Source organism: Cebus imitator, unplaced genomic scaffold (genome assembly GCF_001604975.1).
Source record: "Cebus imitator isolate Cc_AM_T3 unplaced genomic scaffold, Cebus_imitator-1.0 Scaffold124, whole genome shotgun sequence".
NCBI classification, from domain to species: domain Eukaryota; kingdom Metazoa; phylum Chordata; class Mammalia; order Primates; family Cebidae; genus Cebus; species Cebus imitator.
In genome coordinates, this window is record NW_016107439.1 from 1,327,046 (window position 1) to 1,348,363 (window position 21,318).

The 21,318-nt window shown below is 39.4% G+C and overlaps 1 protein-coding gene across 9 annotated transcripts in view; it reads right to left on the reverse strand.

Annotated features, from left to right (window-relative positions):
• KIT (KIT proto-oncogene, receptor tyrosine kinase) overlaps positions 1-21,318 on the reverse strand; it is an 81,852-nt gene that overhangs the window by 17,982 nt on the left and 42,552 nt on the right. For 5 of the 9 annotated variants that reach the window (XM_017540258.2, XM_037742601.1, XM_017540261.2 and 2 more), the window contains exons 5-7: positions 20,203-20,374; positions 15,003-15,192; positions 12,858-12,973 (exon numbers count right to left, since the gene is read on the reverse strand). In XM_017540258.2, the coding sequence (XP_017395747.1) occupies positions 12,858-12,973; positions 15,003-15,192; positions 20,203-20,374 (478 nt within the window). The remainder of the gene's footprint in view (positions 1-12,857; positions 12,974-15,002; positions 15,193-20,202; positions 20,375-21,318) is intronic. The other 4 variants (XM_017540259.2, XM_017540263.2, XM_017540262.2 and 1 more) reach the window with 1 other exon arrangement.

Sequence of the window (21,318 nt, forward strand, 5' to 3'; positions counted from 1 at the left end):
TGACCCTGAGTAAGTTTCTGTATCTCTCTCTACATTTTTCTTTCCTCATGTATAAATGGGAACAATAACTGTGCCCATCTCATAGGGATGTTGAGACAATTAAATGAGATGGAGCATACAGAGAGCTAAGAATGATTTATGGAAATGAAACAATTTATTATCATTATTGCTGCACGGTGGCTCACATGTATAATCCCAGCACTTTGAGGGGCTGAGGCAGTGGATTACCTGACGTCAGGAGTTTGAGACTAGCCTGGGCAACATGGTTAAACCACATCTCTAAAAACACAAAAACTAGCCAGGCATGGTGGCATGTGCCTGTAGTCCCAGCTACTCAGTAGGCTGAGGCAGGAGGATCACTTGAACCTGGGAGGCAGAGGTTGCAGTGAGCAGAGACTATACCACTGCACTCCAGCCTGGGTGACACAGTGGGACTCCATCTCAAAAAAAATTATTGTTAATTATTATTACTGAGTTATTCTTTTACAATCAGAATATCTACATTTCTTGGGTAATCAATTTCACTAGAAATAAAGTGAGCTGTATTTGCCACTCTAAATAGTCTAAAAATTGCTTCTTTAAAATAGTCTGATAATGTGTATATTTTAACCCAATGCGCAGGGAATTCAACATCAATTATGTTGCAACTGATAGGGAAAATATATGCAGTGAGAAGGAAAGACTGACAGATCAGAAGCTTAGGAAGTTTATTTCCCCAAAGGAAGGTAACACTGATAAATGACATCTTTGTAGAACAACCTCTCAGTACCTCACCTCCCTGGAGGCAAACAAGTTGGCAGAGATCAGAGTATCCACATGCATGACACACCCACCTGTCACTCAACCTGGCCCTGCTGATGAGCAGGACATTTGGCTAAGGCAAACAAAAGAGCAACTCTCCAAAACGATCTCAAGGTAGGGGTATCCTTGAGAGTTTGGATCCAATGCCAGCTTTCACAAATAGAGCAAGAAGGCAAGCCATCGTCTTGCAAAAGCATCCATCTGGCAAGTTTCATTTAATTATCACAGGCAACTGTGTGATCGGGCTGAAAAGTAGGACACAACACAAAAAATCAGCGGACCCTTGGGAGAATGCTATTTGCTGGGGACTCCAGGTGTCATACTGTGGGTCCCTGGACTCAGTTTAAGTGTCACCTCCTTTTCTAAGCAAGCCTCAACTCTGATGCCAAGTAGGTTGGTCTCTCTTCTTTCCTTATTCCCAAAGGATTTAAGAACACCTGATGCTGGTAGGCAAGATCTTGTTCTGCCTCCTCCATCAGACTCAACGTTCTCAAGGGCAGGAACCACATCTTACTGTTGCCTATACCTGTGACTCCTAGCTCAATGTGACCCACAGCAAGGCTGAATGATGAAGACCTCACCCAAAGAAACAGGTCTCTAAGATTCTTTCAAAGGCATTCAATTATAGTCACAAGAAGAGACCTGTGAGAACAGCCTAAAGGTGACTTTCATAAATAGGATACTATTTGTATTATTTTTGCAAAAGAGAGCCATGAGATAAGAAATCCAAGTGCCTGATTACATGAATTTTTTATAACATTGAGATGAATGATGAGTGGGACCAGTCCATACAAAGCTGGTAGAGATAACTGAATAGGACTCAAATAGGAGCTAAGTTCATAACACAGATGTCCTCATACCTATATTCCCTTTACACACATACTTCCTAATGCTCATAATGCTACATGGGAAATTCTTAGTGGAATTAAATATTAACTCAATAGTGGGGGAAAAAGGCTGAAAGGACACCTTAAGATGATGTGAACAATATCTCTGGGCAGTAGGGTTATGAAAAGTTTCTATTTTGTTCTTTTATTTTTAATTTTATTTTGTAATGTACAGGTAGTGAACCTATAAAACATTTTTTAATTAAAAAATTGGAACAGCTCAAAATTACATAATCAATTCCATTTAGCTTTGGTTACAAGTGTGCTGTAACATCCAAGCCTTCTAGCGTGACACCTGGTAGCAGTTATACAACAGCCATGGCTGGCAGTGGTGTGGTCCGGCTGGCCTACTTGTTCCCGCGTGCCGGTTAATTAAGCACTTTTGTTAAGCTCCTATCCCAGGTGGGTCATAACCTGAGGCTAATCGAACAGCTTTTGTCCTGTTGGCCTTAGGTTGGCCAACCAAGCTCAGAGGGGCCTAAATCTTCAATATGCCTTAGACCCACTAAGGGAAGAGGTTAAATGCACATTCCTGGGCCCCACCTCCAGAGATCTAGTAAACTGAGGATATGACCCAGCAATGTACTTTTTAAAAAGGGCCTTTAAGGAACCCTGATCAGGGCCAGGACTAGAGTGAGGCAAGAGAAGCACCCAGGGCATAAAAATAAGGCACTCACCCTAAAGGACCTATGAGTTGGTACCTGTGAGTGAGGCCCTCCTTACATTTCACACCCTACGCGCCTTTCTTGCCTCGCCTCTGTCCAGCCCTTTCCCTAATGTTGATGCTAAGATACCTGCTTCTGAAAAGGATGAGACACACTAGTACAGCAGGAGCTGTACATGGCAAGTTGCATTATGAAAATGTTTAATGCATAAAGAATGAGCCAGGTAGAAATCTAATTCCTAAAAATGAAAATTTGGGCTCATCTGCATTTGGTAAGTGCCTCAGTGCACCGTGTTTGGCATTAAATATACATCTTGCTTTTAAAGATACGTAACTCTCTGCAGTTCTCCAGGTTAAATCTGAGCTGTGGCTTCTTAGATATTCTGCAATAAGCAGTATAGCAAATGACACATTCCCTAATTCCTCCCAAGTTGGAGGTTTAGATAAGCCTAAGAGGTGTATAAGTTATGCATTTCCTGCGGTGATTAAAAAAAATAGCTTTTTTGCCTTTAAAAACATTGTGGACCTGAGTCATTCTGATATCTCCAATAACACCGATCAGCTTGTAGGCAGATTTCAGATGTTTGTAACTCTACTGAGAATTTATTGCTCATGCAATTAAAAATCCTACACATCCACTGATTTACCCCATAGATTTGTGATCTTGGAAAATATTCCTTTTCATCACCATCAGGTCCATGTGGAAAGCAAGAACAAAATGAATTTTAAGAACACGGTACAGATAACAAAGCCAGGCTGGTGGCTGAAAGGTAGCACACACGCAAGTGGTCTTTCTTCATCTAAATGTGGGGAGGCATTTTTGAGTAGAGTTCTCTTACCCCAGCCACTTTAACCAACTTCTGCTGTAAAGGCGCATTTGCCCACACTTTATAATCAGCAGGACGAAAACCACAAACACGTCTCCAAATAATAAAACACTAAGTGAAGAGTGATCAGAAGGATGAATTTGTTTTTAAAATTCAAAGTTTGCTGGTGTTTCATGGCAATGAAACAATGCTTTTCCACAATTTGTCACTATCCTGGTTTTGGTCTGCATAAAACCTACACTTGTGCCATAATACCATTAATAATAAAGAAATTTAAGTCAGCTAAAATTGGAGTATAAAAATAACCCAACTTTATTTATAAAAGGAGTATTACACTTTTTTTTAAATTCCCAGAATAGATATTTTGGACATACATTATGTCTTATACCTTCTTAAAGATACTCCTGAAATTGTCATATGGACACTTTAACAGAAGTTTATTTAACAAACAAAATAGAATTTCAACTACAATCTCCTGTATCCATTTATTTTTAATGGTGACTCTCATTTTAAAAAGAAGAAAATCATTCTCTTAATGAAGGGATGTTCTCAACTAGGCGTCAGCAAATTTTTACCATAAAGGGCGAGATAAATATTTCAGGTAAATATTTCAAATTTGTGGGCCATAAGAGTCCTTCCTACGATTCAGCTCTGCAGCTGTAGTACAAATGTGCCCACACACAGTCTAGAATCAAACAGGCATGGCTGGTACCAATAAAACTTTCCTTATGGACACTGACATTTGAGTTGTATTCTCATGACTTATGAAATCTCCTGTTTTTTTTTTTTTTTCCCCCCAACCATTTAAAAATAAATTCAAAGACATTCTTAGTTTGTGAGTTACTCAAAAGCAGACTACAGGCCAGGTGCAGCGGCTCACACCTGTAATCCCAGCACTTTGGGAGGCCAAGGCAGGAGGATCACTTGAGGTCAGGCGTTAGAGACCAGCCTGGCCAACATGGTGAAACCCCATCTCTACTAAAAATACAAAAATAAGCCAGGCACGGTGGCAGGTGCCTGTAATCTCAGCTACTAGGGAGGCAGAGGCAGGAGAATTGCTTGAACCTGGAAAGTGGAGGTTGCAGTGAACCCAATATTGTGCCACTGGACTACAGTTTAAGCAACAGAGCAAGACTCTGTCTCAAAAGCAAAAAAACCAAACAAACCAAAAACAGGCTACAGGCCAATTCTGGCCAGCAGGCTATAGTTCTACCTTGTTCTAAACAGCCATCAAAAAGCTATCTCAATCATGAGATTACGTTGAAAAATGATGAAACTACTTGGAGAGAGACTTCCTGAGCCAGAATCACCGCTCAATTTATAGGAGCACCATTGCTGTATCACCTAGCCGTGGAGAGGGAGACCTGTACACACATCACAATGCCACCCTGCTTGCTGCTGAGGAGTGCAGGCATGGGACAAAAGGCTCTTTTTTCCTACTCTGGAAAAGTAGCTAATTCATTTTGCCACAAAATTCAGAAGTGGAGGAGAAGGGTATTGACAGAATGCCCCTGGAAACATTATGTCCCCATTCTTGCATTAATTTAAATTTCCCTATATTACAAGTGACCTTGCATCCATCTGTAAATCAAGGAGGCTAATGTGATGTAAAAACAAGTGGCTCAGCTGAAAAGAAAATCTCTACAGAGTGGAAGTTCCACAGTATGAAAGGGACTGCTCTTGCTGCTTTTAGCAAGGTCTATGTATCCAAGTCTAGAGTCAATTCCAACAGAAGTTTACATGGCTACACACCTAACTTTTCCACCATCACTATAAAAAAATGGCCAAACCACACAAACTGGGGCAACCAAGGGCTACGGATCCAGACAGGTTACCTGGTTCTCTTACAGGTGCAGTGCTTACATCAAGGCCCGTTTAGCAACACACCCACCAGACCAACTTTCCTATTAGATAGGGAGGAACAGCGATGACGCCAGCCTTTGAGGAGAGAAAGATGTCTGGCTACGCTCAGAGTTACTTCTGTTAAATTTTTTCAGAATAGAAGAGAATCAAGTTCTACTTTAAAAGTAGGTTGCCATTATCTTTTTGTTTCCAATTTAAACATCTATAACAATTCTTGCCTCCACAGATACTCTTCATAAGGAGAAAGAGATATTAGAGTGTCACATCAAAAACAACATTCATAATTCCCAAGCAATTTGAGAACAAAAACTCATTTCAAGTTCAGGAAGAGAAAATAAAAACAGAGTTCAAACACTGTCAGATATCTCAAATGAACTCACATTATCTATAAAAAGATTAATGTGAAAAGACAAGCAACAATTTTTACATGGATTAGCTACCACACTAAGAAGATCTGAAAATTATTCCCCTTAGTTTAGAACCGTCCTGGAAGCCAGCACAGTGTATCTGCCATATCACATGTTGAAGACGGAGCATGAAAGATAACGACAGATGATAACCTTATTAACCTCCAGCCACCTAAGCAAGGCCACTCGTTAGAGATTAAACAAGATAATTATAAACTTTAAATAATCATCTGACAGATTTCTTTTAAAATTCAGTCACATCACTGCAGAGTCCCTCCTCAATCCTGGATGTCTCAAAACTGCATCAGGCACAGGCTACAGAAATTGTAAAAGATTCTTACACTGAGCCACCAAATGATGTTACAGAAGATATTCATAATGCTTTTGTTGCGCAACATCAAAAATCCAGGTTATAAAGCAATATGACCTCATTTTTATTAAAAAAAATTAATGGTCTAGAGGAATATATATAAGGAATATTAGTAATAAGCTATAAAATGTAAATAGACATAAAAAGTAAAAATGAAAACTTGATTTTTATTTTTGCTTATTTACATTTTCTAGTTGTTCTACCCTTCACATGCTTTTGTAATCAGAAAAAATTGTTTTAATTTAAAAACATATGCATACAAATGTTCACACAAACTAAGTTATGTTCCAGTTACTGTTGGATACTTAGAGCAAACTTTCAAAAGCAAGTAAACAAATCAACAAGGAGTTCTATTCAGCACTTTAACTTTATTTAGTGTTTAAAAATTCCAATTATTTAATATAAGAGGAAGTCACTCTAATAGAATCCGCCATTGGGGAAAACAATGAAAAGCAAAGATTTTCAAGCAAAAATCAACAGCGAGTCTTAAAATTTGTAGCCTGTAACACAAGTATGATTTGGACACCCATGTGTTTGAAAGGTCCTACCATTTAAAAAAAAAAAAAGGAAATCAACTAATAGGTTTGTTATTAAATAAGCTAATAGGTTAAGTGGTGGGAAGACATTTCCATCTTCCAAAAAATGTGAAGTTCTAGTAACTTTGCTCTCTTTGTTTTGTGAGATCTTCTTGAAGGGCACAGGGGCCTTAAGGTCCAATTCTGAGCAGTTTTTGCAGGTAAGCCTGACATTATTATTTTACTCTGGATAAGGATACTTGGAGATTCCAGCCAGGCGGGTGACCCAGAGAGCTGGCAAACAGGTGAAGCCATCTACATGGCTGGCTTCACAGGTCTCTATGATACAGTTTGAATATTTATCCCCTTCAAATCTCATGTTTAAAAACTGATCCTGAATACTGGAGGTGGGGTCTGATGGGAAGTAGCTGGGTCGTGGGGGCAGATCTTTCATGACTTGGTTGGTGCTGTCCTAGAAGTAATGAGTGACTTCTTGCACTATTGGTTCTTTGGAGGTCCGATTTTTAAAAACAGCCTGGCACCCTCCTTCTCCTCTCTATTTCCTCCTCTCTTGCCATGTGATGCTGTTCTCCTTCCCCTTCCACAGTGAGTGGAAGCTTCCTGAAGCCCTCACCAGAAGCAGCTGTTTCTTATAGCCTGCAGAATTGTGAGCCATATAAATCACCCAGCCTCAGGCACTCCTTTACAGCAACACAAATGCACTGACAGTCCACCTGCGATCACTTCTGGCTGGCCAAAAGCTAGCTGGCTATGTGCTTTATCTGCAGGAGCTTCTCCCTGGATTTGGTTCAGCCATCCATAACTGGATTTAACTATGATCAAAAATACATAAAAGGCAGCCCAGACTCTGAGAACATGGTCAAAGGGGATCTTTCTCATTGAGAGGCCTTATTCTGGGTGATTTATTGCTTTGGCTCATTTTGGTATAATGTATGACCTACAATCACTAACAACAGATAGGATGTTAATTATATGATGCAGTGATTTGGAAATAGTACATTATTTAACATTTCCTTAAATTGTTTCTCAACCCCCTGTTAACATCCTTCCATAAATGGAGAGAAATTGGTGACTTCTGAGTTCATTTGGTGCACGTCAGCAGTTATTTGGGTTTCCAAGCTAGCTCAACATTAAATGCATCCTATGTACAGCTAATGAAGCAAGGGGAGCCCTTCAGTTCCCAATGTCTGCCTCCCTGTCACCACCACATAAGGATCACAGAACTCCCACGGCACTAGCTGAAGTTTGTCACTAAAGGATAAGCCTTCAAGATGGGAGAGAGATCTATTTATGATCCCCAAATACCATTTGCCTCATATTTTAAATGCATAATACTGTCCTGGAAATGCTACCAGATCATGTTTTGAACTATCCACTTTAAGGTTATTGGACCTTCTTAAAATCATTCCAAAGGTTTGAAAAGCATCTGGTTTATCACATCAGTCATAATTTCTTTCTACAATTATGTAAATTACTTAAGGATTCACATGGGAATTTAAATTAAAGCCAAAATAAATTTACAAAATATTTACTTTACGGATTATCCTTTAAGTCCACTTTAAAATTTGCTATTTATTCAAGAAATGCTAGATGGTGTGGGGAAAAAAAGCCAAGTGGATATGTTAGTATTAAAGTGCATATTTGACCTTTTATTTGTCCTGGATCTGGCAAGAAACCTTATTCCGTGACACTTAATATAACCAAAGAGGCCATAGGTTCCTAAGAAAGTAGCAGAAGCTACCCATAGCATCTTGACAATGTAATTTTTTCTAATATTTTCAAGAATTTTGGAAAGGGTAATGCCTATTAAGAAAGCACTTTGAGTTAAGATTTCAAAATTCTACTTTCTTCCTGATTTTCATCTGTAAGAAAAACAACTCACCATTTTCACTGCAGGATAGCAACCATTTCAGAAGTAAGAATTTAATTTCTATACACATCTTGGATAAGCAATTCCAAAAGTAATTAGAATAATGCAAATTCAATGCAGATCATCACTAATTTTTGGTTTTGCTTTGTTTTTTAAATGAAAATTCCTATCAGTTTCCACTAGAAGTTCTACTCAAAGATGGCAACCATGTTATAGCTCTTGGCTACTATAAACTACCTTAAATGTCACTGAGTCGGTTTAACAAGCCCATGTAAATCATGGCTTGATTAGAGAGGTTAGAAACAGTATTAGAACCTTTTCAAGCTTAACATATACCTGTTTTCTTAACACAAATTATCAGGGCACAGTTTTTCAGAAGTCTACCATATAAGCAATTAAAACACACCAATCTCCCACATTCAATATACTGACATTTACATTTGGAATTTTCAAAACAAATAGATTTTTCAACCACCAAACATTTTACCATGCCAAATCAAGGATTTTCACTAGCATTTCTTGCAGATGAATCTGTTAAGCAATTATGCATTAGTGTCACAGAGTAAAAGCAGGCTGAATTTCTGCACTAACAAACACCATGCATTCATTATTCTGATTTTTATCAATTCTGATTTTTGCAGAACACAATCCCTTTTGTCCTTGAGGCTGAGCTTATTTACAAAATAAACCATACAGCACACCTGTACATGTAACTGGCTCAGCTAAACTGATGTCAAAAAGGCCACAAATATTCTAAGTTTAAAATTCTAAAATTATTTTAGCTTTTGATTTTAAAATTTAACCTGAAAAAATCCTACCTCATAAGCTAAACGATGAGGATGCAAAAGCATGAGAAAGATATAATGAACTCTGGGGACCTGGAAGAAAGGTGGGAGGGGGTGGGAGAGGGGGGTGAGGGATAAAAGACTACACATGGGTACAGTGTACTCTGCTTGAGTGACAGGTGCACCAAAACCTCAGAAATCACCATGAAAGAATTTATCTATTTAACTAAAACCCACCTGTTCTCCAAAAACTATTGAAATAACATTTTAAAAAAATATTACCACATAATTATGTTAACTGGAATTTTTTTCAATTAAAAAAATCAATAAATCAGCTAACTATATCTGTAAAGAACAACTGGGACACACCTCATAGACAGTTTAAAGCTCAAACATAAATGCCACTACCTCTGTCCAAACATTTAGCAATCAAGAAATCTAACATGTCAGGTAAGTGAAATAAATGCTTTTGTCAGTTTGCTATTTGTAACAAACTGACATCAAGGAAAAGATTTTCTGAAGAGCTTAACTTGAGGTCAGGACCAACATGATCCCCACCTATATCTCCAGTGAGATAGAGCGGGACCTCAGGAAGTACTGGGTGGGTATTAGAGACCCAGACCCCCAAATACAGAAAAGGCCTCCTACCAACAGGGAATCCAAGAAGAGATCCTTTTGGAAGGTTAACAGCACATCCTATCTAGTTTCAAATAGGCATGAGTTCACCAGCAGCACTGATTAAAACTGAGCCTGCTGGAATGGCAAATTAGCCTGGTAAGTAAAACGGTAGCAATTTTGCCCCCATCAGAGAAAAGTCAGAAACATCTGCCTGAGGTCTGTATCTCATGACCAACTGGCAGACCACACACTGGCAAACGGAAGCATGAAAGAAAAGGAAAAGAGACCCATCTAAATGCCCCTTTGGCCTTAAAGCCAGGGAAATAGCGAAAACACAAAGCACCCCGCTTTATAAAATTCCCAACCGCTGAGCTCTCAAACTGTGGAGTGGGCCCCACCCACGATCTGCTGTTGCTGGTGAACAAGAGATAAAATACAGACACTGAGAAGCACTGAGGAGGAGCAATTTGACAGAGAGTAATTTTTATATCTATTGAATCTAAAAAATAAAAAAAACCCAAGCTTGTATTTTGTATATCTCTGTTCTTTTTCATTTCACTTTTCTAGTAATTGGTTTTTACTATACTTTACAAGATGTATTGATCCACAATGAATTAGGAATCTTAGAAAAGTCTTTTACCATAGACAGGTTGAGAAGCATCGCACAAGAGCCGCCGCAATAAAATTTGTATAAACAATATTCACATTATGCTTGCAAGGATACTCATTTACCTACAGTCATCTCTCAAAGGAGATGAACATTAAAACTCTTCAGGACTGTGTCCATGTGTAATAATATACTATTACTTTTTTTTTTTTTTTTTTTTTTGAGACGGCATCTCCTCCTGCTGCCCAAGCTGGAAAATGGTGTAATCTTGGCTCACTGCAACTTCTGCCTCCTAGGTTCAAGTGATTCTCCTGCCTGAGCTTCCCAAGTAGCTGGGATTACAGTCATCCACCACCATGCCTGGCTAATTTTCGTATTTTCAGTAGAGAAGAGGTTTCACCATGTTGGCCAACATGAAACAAATGGTCTTGAACACCTGACCCTCAGGTGATCCACCTACTTCAGCTTCCCAAAGTGCTGGGATTACAGCATGAGCCACTATGTCCAACCTCTATATACTATTTTCTGCTTCACACTGAATTTAATCTAGAGCTACTCTAATTGAGGGCCAGTGAAATACTATGTAATCAAAACTGTTTGCAGGAACTCAGATAATAATTAACATGTTACCCTTAAAAAGGGAGAGCTCGTGTTCAAATAAGTTTGGGATCTATACATCCTAACCCATGGCCCCCTTTGGCAAAGTCACATTAGCATATTAGGATTCTGGGAAGGTCAGTAATAAAGACATGTGTTTAATTACATGAATGTGAACTTCACCTAAACTTGTATCAATATCTTACTCAGAAAACGTAATTTTTGAAATGCTCATATAGTCAAAAGACTCCAGATTAGCAATAAAAAATTTGTCTAGCTATTTCTTTTCTTCATTTATAAATGCTTCACACCACCCACCCTACCATCTTTGCTGAGCCATAGCATCAAATAAGATAATTATGTAAAATCACTTCATATAGGTTGTGCATTGTGGCTCACTCCTGCAATCCCAGCGTTTTGTGAGGACAAGGCAGAAGGATTGCTTTAGTCCAGGAGTTCAAGACCAGCCTAGGCAACAAAGCAAGACTCCCATCTCTAAAAAAAATTTTTTAAATTAGCTGCGTGTGGTGGTGCGTGCTTGTACTCCCAGCTACTTGGGAGGCTGAAGCAGAAGAATCTCTTCAGCCCAGGAGTACAAGGATACAGTGATGGATGATCACTCCAGCCTGGGTGACAGAGCCAGACCCTGGCTCAACATGTTTGTCAACATATTTGAAAATAAAAACATGTTCTTCTCAAAATCAAACAAACAAAACATATACCTGGGTGCAGCATCTCACACCTGTAATCCCAGCACTTTGGGAGGCCAAGGTAAGTGGATCACTTTTGGTCCGGAGTTCAAAACCATCCTGGCCAACATGGTGAAACCCTGTCTCTACTAAAAACACAAAAATTAGCCGGGCGTGGTGGCTCGCCTATAGTCTCAGCTATTCAGGAGGCTTTGGCAGAAGAATCGCTTGAACCCGGGAGGTGGAGGTGGCAGTGAGCCAAGATCATGTCACTTCACTCCAGCCTGGCAACAGTGAGAGACTGTCTCAAAAACAAAAAATCAAAACCACATCACATTGTACAGAAAGTAAGCTCCTTCAAGACAAGGAATTGGCCCCAGTCCTTTGTTCCCACAACCCTCCGATAGCCCAACACACATAAAGTGCCCAGCATATCTCCTAAGCTCTTCGCTATGAATGTTCCAGATGTCTCCTCATCCTCCACACACCCAGAAAAGCCAATTCCGACAGTCATTTGTTGGGCCACTCCCTTGGAATTCCAAGTCTTTGAAGGCCTCCCTTGCCCTAGCAGTTATGGTGTGGCAGGCACCTTCCTTGGAAATGCACACGGGGCCCAGAGTGGAGCCGGGAAGAGGCCCTGCACTTGTCAAAAGCTACAGCTCATGATCGGGTTCCCTTGGCCTCAACTTCGGAGCAGGCATTTCTCTAAGAAGTGATGGGCTCTAAAAATGGCGTGGGTGGGACCCCAGCAGTGCAGGATTCGGGTGCTCAGGTGCCCACGGCCATGGCCATCTCTCATCCTAAACCATCTGCTACCTTCTCCCACATGCCACATGGTGCTCAGTAGTGACCCATGGACCTGTCAATATTGCATTAGTCTCAGTGGAAGAACAATCTCAACACAAATAATATCACAGCCTCAAAAGAGACGGCACTGTAACAGAGACATCACGTCAGGGCTTGACAGCTTCTCTTTCCTACCTAATGCAGTAATTCAGCTCCTATTCAACCACTAGCTCCCCATTCCAGCAATCACCAGCAATACATTTTCCCTCAAACAACTGTTATTTTCAACTCCTACAGCTCCTCTGTTTACTTCAAACAGCACGCAGAATTTGAACAATTTCTACAAGGTCATGTGGTCAGTGAAATGTAGGACAAGGAACTGGCTTGACACACTCTAACCACCAAACCACAAGGTCTGTAAAGGTCAAGGTTATCATGAAACGTGATTTACACAGTACACAAGTTCAGTTCTTGCAGTTGTTACAAACACGAGCCACAACTTAAAAAGAATTAAAAAATTAAAAAATAAGAAACCCATCGTGTTACTTACTATTCACATAAACAGTAAATGATATGGAAGCATTGACATCAGAATTGGACACCAGGAATGTGTAAGTGCCTCCTTCGGTGTCTTTTAATCTGGTTAGATGAAGTTCACTTACATATCTACAAAGAAAAGACAATTAATCAATTGCCTGTGGATAGTCTGCCATGGAAGACGTGTCTTTTTCAGTTTCTACTTGAAAATCTATGCCTGTTTAAGGAAAAAATATAATTTAATTCAGTATTAGCAAAATCCACATTAACAAATACACACACATGCGCACACATATTCCCATCTGGGGCAGATGCCTGTTGTGTGAGAACACAGAGCGGGGAAAGGTTAAGCACAAAGGCGACCTCACAGAGGCTGCAGCCTCTCCATTGGCCCCTACCTCCCCATGCCGTCCCCCACCCGGGGGCTGTCCCCATACCACTTCCTCCCCTGCCCGTGGTGCTGCTGAAGCCTGCTCTCCACAGTGTCCTGAACTCACCCGCCCTGCACGCACATGCTCACTGCCCTCACGCAGACACTTCTGGAACCTCCGAGACGTCCACGCTGCTCACCTTCCTTCTTGCAACACCCCCATCTCCTGGTTTTCCTCCACCCTGGAGACTTCTCCTCAGTGCTCCTGGCAGTATCTGCCTCTCGAGCTTCTGACTTCCTGCAGGGCCGCCACATACGGCAGTGTACACTGAGCACCCTATAACCCTGTCTGGGTTACTGGCAGGGGCTCTGACGTGCATGTGCCATCCTGGGCAGCCCATGACCCACGCGATCCACATGGTCACACCACCAGCTCGCCACAGGCAGCATTCAGACTCTCACACTGTGCAATTCCTGGGCTCACAACCTTCACGTCTTTACTTCCAGCGCAGGCTCCTCTACAGAGCTACTTTCGTGCCCACAAATCCTTGCCTGCAGCTTCTTCCAAGGATTGCCCTTGGGCGATCCTTGGAAGAAGCTGACTGTCCAGCCATGTCTATAGCCAATGAGTGACTGACAGCCAGAGAGGTGCAAAAGTCCCGCCCAGAGCTTCTGGATAAGAATAAGGCTTGGGGTCATCTGAGCCATGTCCTTACTTGCCCCCTTACCCTCCCATCCCTCATCCCCTACTCCCTAGTCAGTTTCTCTCTCCCTGCCTAAGTCCCTGGCCTCAGAATCCCTGTCTCAGGCTCTGCTTCTAGAGTGCTTGACCTAAGATACTCCCTACCCAAACAATCCCACTCAAGATCCCACTCAATCTCAAATCCAACAACCCCTAAACCAAAGTCACTGTCTTTCCGCAGAAACTTGCTCCTCCTCCTCCACTCCCTGAATGGTATGGCCTCTCACCACCCAACCTAAGGGCATCATCGGCTCCTCCCTATGTCTCCTGCCCTCTCAATCACCTGGAGACCTCCCAAATCTATCCTCTTCCCTCCAATCTTTAGTCCTTGGCCTGGGATGTTATCATCTCTCACCCCAGTCAATAGTCCTGACTGGGAAAACAGAGCAAAGCCCTATCAAGGCACTTAGCCCTTATTAGCCATTCGGTCTTGGTCAAACTACCCCTTATACCTCTGTCTCCTCTTCTACAAAAATGGTGGGAAATAAGTGCCTGCCCACAAGGTCTGTGAGGCTTCAGGTCAGTGGGTGAATATGTGTGAAGTACTTAGAACCATGCCTCAGAAAAAAGCACTTATGGCTTACCTGAAATACTACTATTGCTACTATTTTTACTATAATGTTTTGAGGATCAAATGCGAGGTCTACTGTAAAAGAACATGGGTTCACTGCCTGAGCCGAAGCCATCTGACTCTTAGTTTTCTTAGAGCTTTACAGAACAATTATAGATACTAACTCCCACATCCTCTGAAGAGATCTGCTGTGTCCCGAGTACATGCCACTCACTGCTTTGAGCTAAGCTCAGCTCTCTAAGAACTGTCCCCCCATTTCACAAGTGGGAAAACTGAGGCGTACAGAGGTGTGTGTGTGTGCTCTAAACATAACAAAATGGAATACTAGGATGAAGACATACGAGGCAGCCCCAGACTTTCTTCTTTACCAGGTATCTTCTCGTGCATTTACGGGTTACAGAAATAGGATCTGATTAAGCCCAGTGGAAAAGGGGGTAACGTGTAATCCTCCCCCAGGGCAAAGTCTGTTTCTTACCTGATATTACTTTCGTTCTCCGACTTGGGATAATCTTCCCATTTATCAGTGAAGGTTCTGTTCATATAGATCCACTGCTGGTGTTCGGGTTTGGGGAATGCCTCATATTCAACAACCAAATCTACATTTTCTCCATCATTTACAAATACTGTAGTGTTTATCATGGGGAAGATATTAATGAATCCTTTATCTAATGAGAATGAAATAAGACAGAAAGAAACCATTATCTACAACTACTGGACAAAAAAACACACAACTTCATCTTGGAATGACAAAGAGAAATGATCGATTTCCAGTATTAATTGGCAATAAGTAAGATAATTTTACCTAGCCATTTATTTTATTTTGCTCTTGTAGAATCACTGTCACAAATAAAAAAGGATACACATTTGAAATACTGATTCTCCCACCTCTGTTTCTTAAGCAATTCTCTTAAAGATCTATCACCATCTTAAAAGACTAATCTACTAGTCTTGATGTTTATTAGGTTAAAAAGTATCTGGAATAAACAGTGAGTTCATACCCAGACCCAATTTAATTGTATATATAAGGCATCATAATTTAAGGTGGAAAAAAAGGGAGTCCTAATGTTGAATAAAAATGTTCAAAGAATATCCTTTAGTATTTGAAGAAAAATAATCTTAGCTCTTATCATATATCACAGATAAATCAAAGAGCATTTTAACAACAAAATGGTATTTTTAACTAAGTAACAGAATTGACTCCCATGAAACTTCTACGGAAGGGGCAGTTTTCTAGCCTTTTTAGAAGCAACAGAAGGAAAAAATCATAAATCCATAAATGTTTTAAAATGTCTATATAGTAAAATAATTAATGTAACAGGAAAAAGAGAATAAAATATAGGAAAAAATGTTTAGCTAAGCTAGTAATTAAAATAAGACATCACTTTTCATTTATTAAAAATAGCAAAACTAATTTTAACTAAACTCAATAATTTTGCAAGTGTGATAAAAAGTAGCACACTGAATTCCACACTGTAAATTGGCACAATTCTTTCAGGAAGCATTTAGCAAATATAGATTTTTTTTTTAAATTATCTATCCCTTGATTAAATCTTGTAATTTCCATTTGAGAACTCTTCTTAAAATGAGGTAGACAGCTACGGGCCAAAGAAAAAGTACTATTTATATTATACACTATTATAATTTTTAAAATGGCAAAATATAACCTTAGAAAAGGTTATATAATAGTATAAAAAAAATCCTGAAAAAGAGAGCAACAAAGTAACTGCTAACATTATCTTTATGGCCACCATTTATGGAATGCTTACTATGTGCTAAGAACTGCTTTAAGCAGTTAAGCATGTATTTTACTTAATAATTGTGACACTTAATCTTTTGTTTTTTTTTTTGAAACAGGGTGTCATTCTGTTGCCCAGGCTGGAGCACAGTGGCACAACCACAGCTCACTAAGGCCTCGACCTCCTGGGCTCAAGCGATCCTCCTGCCTCAGCCTCCCAAGTAGCTGCAACTCAGGCATGTTGCCACCATGCTCACCTAATTTTTGTATTTTGTAGAAATGGTGTTTCGCCATGTTGCCCAGGCTGGTTTCAAACTCCTGGGCTCAAGAGATCTACCCACTCCAGCCACCAGGCTCAGCCCATTTAATCTTATGACAATACTGAGAGGTGAGTTTATACTCTCTAATTTATAGATGAAAAAAACCAAGGTCTGAAAGCCCTCTAGAAGAACCTGGATTTAAACACATGTCTACAAGTCTGTGAGAAGCCAAAGCTGGCCTCTTTTTACTACAGCAAATCCTAGAGTTGCTACATACTTTAAGTGCGAATACGAATAAAGTTGTATGCATAATTCAAATTCTGTTAGACATAAAAATACAAGCAATATGCCAAAATCTTTACAATTATTACATCAAGTTAGTGAAGAGTATGGAAGAGTTTTGATTTTATTCTTCTATTTATTCTTTACGATTTAAAGTTAGTTATAAAATTTAAAATTACTCATTAACTTTGGTGCTATCTGGTTAAATATATTTTAAAGCTCCACATGTGGTTGTCATTATAGTTTGTACTGCTCTTTAGTTTCCTAGAGATTCAGAATAAAAAATGTAGCCCAACTATCCTCTACCCAGTGTGCCAGTTAAAAAACAGATTTTGGGGAAGAGAATAAAAAATCCAAACAAAAGCTGGGAAGAGATGGAAATCACCTCCTTGTTCTAATAACTGAATCAGAAATAACATACTCCCGCCCTGTCATTCTTTAAGGTAATTTGGGTTAATTTTGAGGGAGTCAATCTTCCATCTGAATGCTACACTGAATTTTCAGGTTCTCAAGGTCACCAATTCAAAAGCAGTAAATTATGCAAAATTATTACTTATTTTAGGCAACAATTATTTCCATTGTTTCAGGCAACAATATTTGCATTGAAATTATTTCTCTTTCACTTACAAAATACTTAAGTGCTCCTGAGCTTTCTAATCTTAAGTATATACTTAAGTATATACTTGCAAATATAGTCTTAAGTATATACTTGTAAATACTTAAGCATATACAAAATACTTAAGTGCTCCTGAGCTTTCTAGTCTAGTTTGCTCAATATAGCTTCATGTCCTATAGTGTAACAGAACTTCAAATTCCTGAAGAGTAAGAATTATTAGAACTCCACCCAGCTTGTTGTAACATAAAGAATCAACTCCACCCAGGTTGTTACAACATGAAGCATAATTTTTTTCCCACTATTTCTGTATTAAGAAATTGGTGATGTGGCCAGGCGCAGTGGTTCATGTCTGTAATCCTAGCACTTTGAGAGGCCAAGTAGGTGGATGGATCACTTGAGGTCAGGAGTTCAAAACCAACCTGGCCAACATGGTGAAACCCTGTTTCTTCTAAAAGTACAGAAAAATTAGAGGGGCATGGTGGCACATGCCTGTAATCCCAGCTACTTGGGAAGCTTAGGCAAGAGAACTGCTTGAACCCGGGAGGTAGAGGTTGCAGTGAGCTGAGATCCCACCACTGCACTCCAATCTGGATGACAAAGTGAGATTCCATCTCAAAANAAAAAAAAAAAAAAAAAAAGAAAAAGAAAAAGAAAAAAAAACCATGGCCTTTTCTCCTTTCCACAGTTTTGGAAGTTAGAGGCTGTGTTTCTCAGAAAACAAAGTGCAGGCAGAGTTAAAGTGGGGTGCATTAGAAACTTAAGCAGCAAAGACCCCAATTCAAAACCAGGTAAAATGTTAGCGGCTCTCATCACAAAACCAGAAACAAAGGGTAACTTTGTGAGAGGATCAACACGCTAATTTGCTTCACTACAGTAATCTTTGTACTATCTGTATGTACCCCATAACATCATGTTGTGTACCTTAAAAATATACAATTAAAAAAATTATTTAAAAAGTGTGATCCCAAAGCCTTGTTCTCTCCATCACTCCATGATGGATCCAAATCCTCCTCCCAGCCACTAAAAATTACTTTTCTCTTTGTCTCCTCCTGTTCCTGTTCCACCCCAGCCCATTCTCAAAACAATACAAAACGAGATTCAGGTTTCACAGCCACAAGTCCTTCCAGTCATAGAGTGATAATTCTTGGAAACTGATGAACGGATTTAAAAAATCCGATTACATACAACGATGTTCTCAAAACATCCTTCCTAATTGCTTCTGGAGCTGAAGCTGATATATCAACATGCTCCCTAATCAACTTAGCAAATTAGTGCTTATGGAGTTTAATACTTTAAAAGCATAGCCTTCTATTCAAATTAATAAATGGTTCACAATCATGTTTAGGAACAAAGTGGTACACTTTCTGTGTGCTGACTATAATTGCAAGTAAAGTATCTTTCCCATGTTCAGTCTGGGGAGAAACTTTCCACTATAACATGGGCAGAAACACCAAAATTTTATGAGATTATTGTGGGATAATCACAAAGCTTTAATACTGCTACATAAATTATTGAAGAAATTTGGTGAGGCAGGGAAAGATATGAAAACAAATACTGCATCACTTTATTACTGTTCTTGATAAAAAAAATTTTGCCACCCTAGAAGTATTTAATGAAAAGTCACACACTAGGAATATGGTTGCACTAAAAAGACAGGAAAATGGATTTAATTCAAACAATACTCAAAAGACAAAAAAGGTATAAACAAAGTAATTTTAAAATAATTGTTCTCAGTAAATCAAAAGCATGAAGAAACTCTCTATGCTCTGCTCTCTTTAAACATATGCTTGGAAAATAAATATTTAGTGAAATTTCTAGAATAGAGAAGATAAAGGCTGGGCACAGTGGCTGACGCCTGTAATCCCAGCACTTTGGGAGGCTGAGGCAGGCGGATCATGAGGTCAGGCGTTGGACACCAGCCTGACCAACGTGGGGAAACCCTGTCTTTACTAAAAATACAAAATTTAGCCAGGTGTCGTAGTGGGCACTTATAATCCCAGCTACTCGGGAGGCTGAGGCAGAAGAATCGCTTGAACCTAGGAGGCAGAGGCTGCAGTGAGCCGAGACCACTCCATTGCACTCCAGCCTGGGCGACAGAGTGAGACTGTGTCCAAAAAAAAAGATAAAGCTAAACTAATTGTACATCCCAGAAATGATGGGGTTAGAAGACAGATTACCATGTTGTAGTTTATGCTTTGTAGAACCAATGACCTGTGCCCCAATGGCACTCCTTCCTGAAGGTTTATGCTATCATCTTTACGCTTAGAGAATAGGTGAGATAACGAGGTAGGGCATCCTAGGGAGGAAATGTCCAATTAAGTCTTTACTGCAAGGAACTAGAGCTGATGAGTGGCAAAACAACAAACCAAGAGGCAGAACCTCTACCAAAAGTTTCAGAGAAATACTTTAGGCTCTAAGCATTTGTGCTCCTTGAGAAATTCTACATCCATTTCCAAACTCAAGTAATTCAGCAAGCACTAGCATTTTTGAAAAATCTCAATTTATGTTTTTTTTGTTTGGTGGGGAAAGGAAGGTGGGGTGCAGAGAGTAACAGGTTTGAACAATTTCAGTAACAGCTTTCAACTTTCCTCTACTAAACTGGTAGCATTTGGTTTTGAGCTTTCGTTGCAAGAGGCTACAATGATCATTTTCATTCATTCATTCAGTGATAACAAAATTCTAAGAATCTGTTCAACATTCCATTTACATAAAAAGGAAACTATCTAGTAATTTCTTCTTTCACTACTGCCAGTAATTTAAACATTCCCATAGAGGTATTTACCTACTACTTCCAAGGTTGTTGTGACATTTGCTGATCCAAAAGTATTACTGGCATAACACATGAACACTCCAGAATCATTAACTCTCACTGAACTGATAGTCAGAGTTGCCTGACGTTCATAATTGAAGTCACCCTGATGCCAGCTATTATATTTCTCCTGTAGTTTAGTCTGCTGGTTTCAGAAAAGGAGAAAAAAAAATAAAGATTACCATATAATTTATATTCAGAATCTTTCCTAGATAAATTAAAAATAGCAGCAATTAACTTCTCCATATTAGCTTTCATTATACACTACTTAAGTAAGAATAATAAAGCACCATGACAAGTCTGTCATTGGAACACTTCATATTACAGGATTATATTGAAAGACAGTCATTATTAATGATTGGGAAAAAAATGAAAATTCATTTCTTAACCCTAGGATGTATAATTCCAAATTCTGTGCAATGCGAAATTTTAAAAGTTGCTATATATGAAATAGTATGGGATACTGATATTTTGTAAAATGAGTCAGCATATTTTTGTCATGTCCTATTATATCTTTTTCTATTCTATGTTCCAATGACTGAGAGACAACATATTACTAATAATAATGTTCTATTTTATTAAAATTTATTATTTGCAGGAATGAAAACAGAATCACAATGTCAACAACTTGGAAACTCATCCTGTAGTTCTCACCCAGCAGAATCTTGTGAACCACTGAAGGGTGTTCCAAGGTATTCTAGACATTTAAGAACAAGGCCCAAATTATTTCAGCATGAGCTGAAAAGAAAAGGTTGTTAATTTACCCTTGTGATATCACCATCTCATTATTTGTCTGCAGACAAGACATGGAGAGATTTCTTGTGTTTAAAACGTCATGGGAAAACCGTAACATAAACTACAGCAGCTTTCTGAAAAGATTAAAGAGAGTTGAATATAGTTTTCTACATCTTCCAAATTTTCTGTAATGTACACACATTCCTATTACAATGGGGGAAAAACAACTAAGTACAGGTATTGATCGACTTACGACCTATGCAACTTACGACCACAATCTCTAGCCACGACTGCTCTTCGTCTGGCAGTGAAAACGTTGCTCAGCTGGGCGTACAACAGTGTGGACCAGCTTCC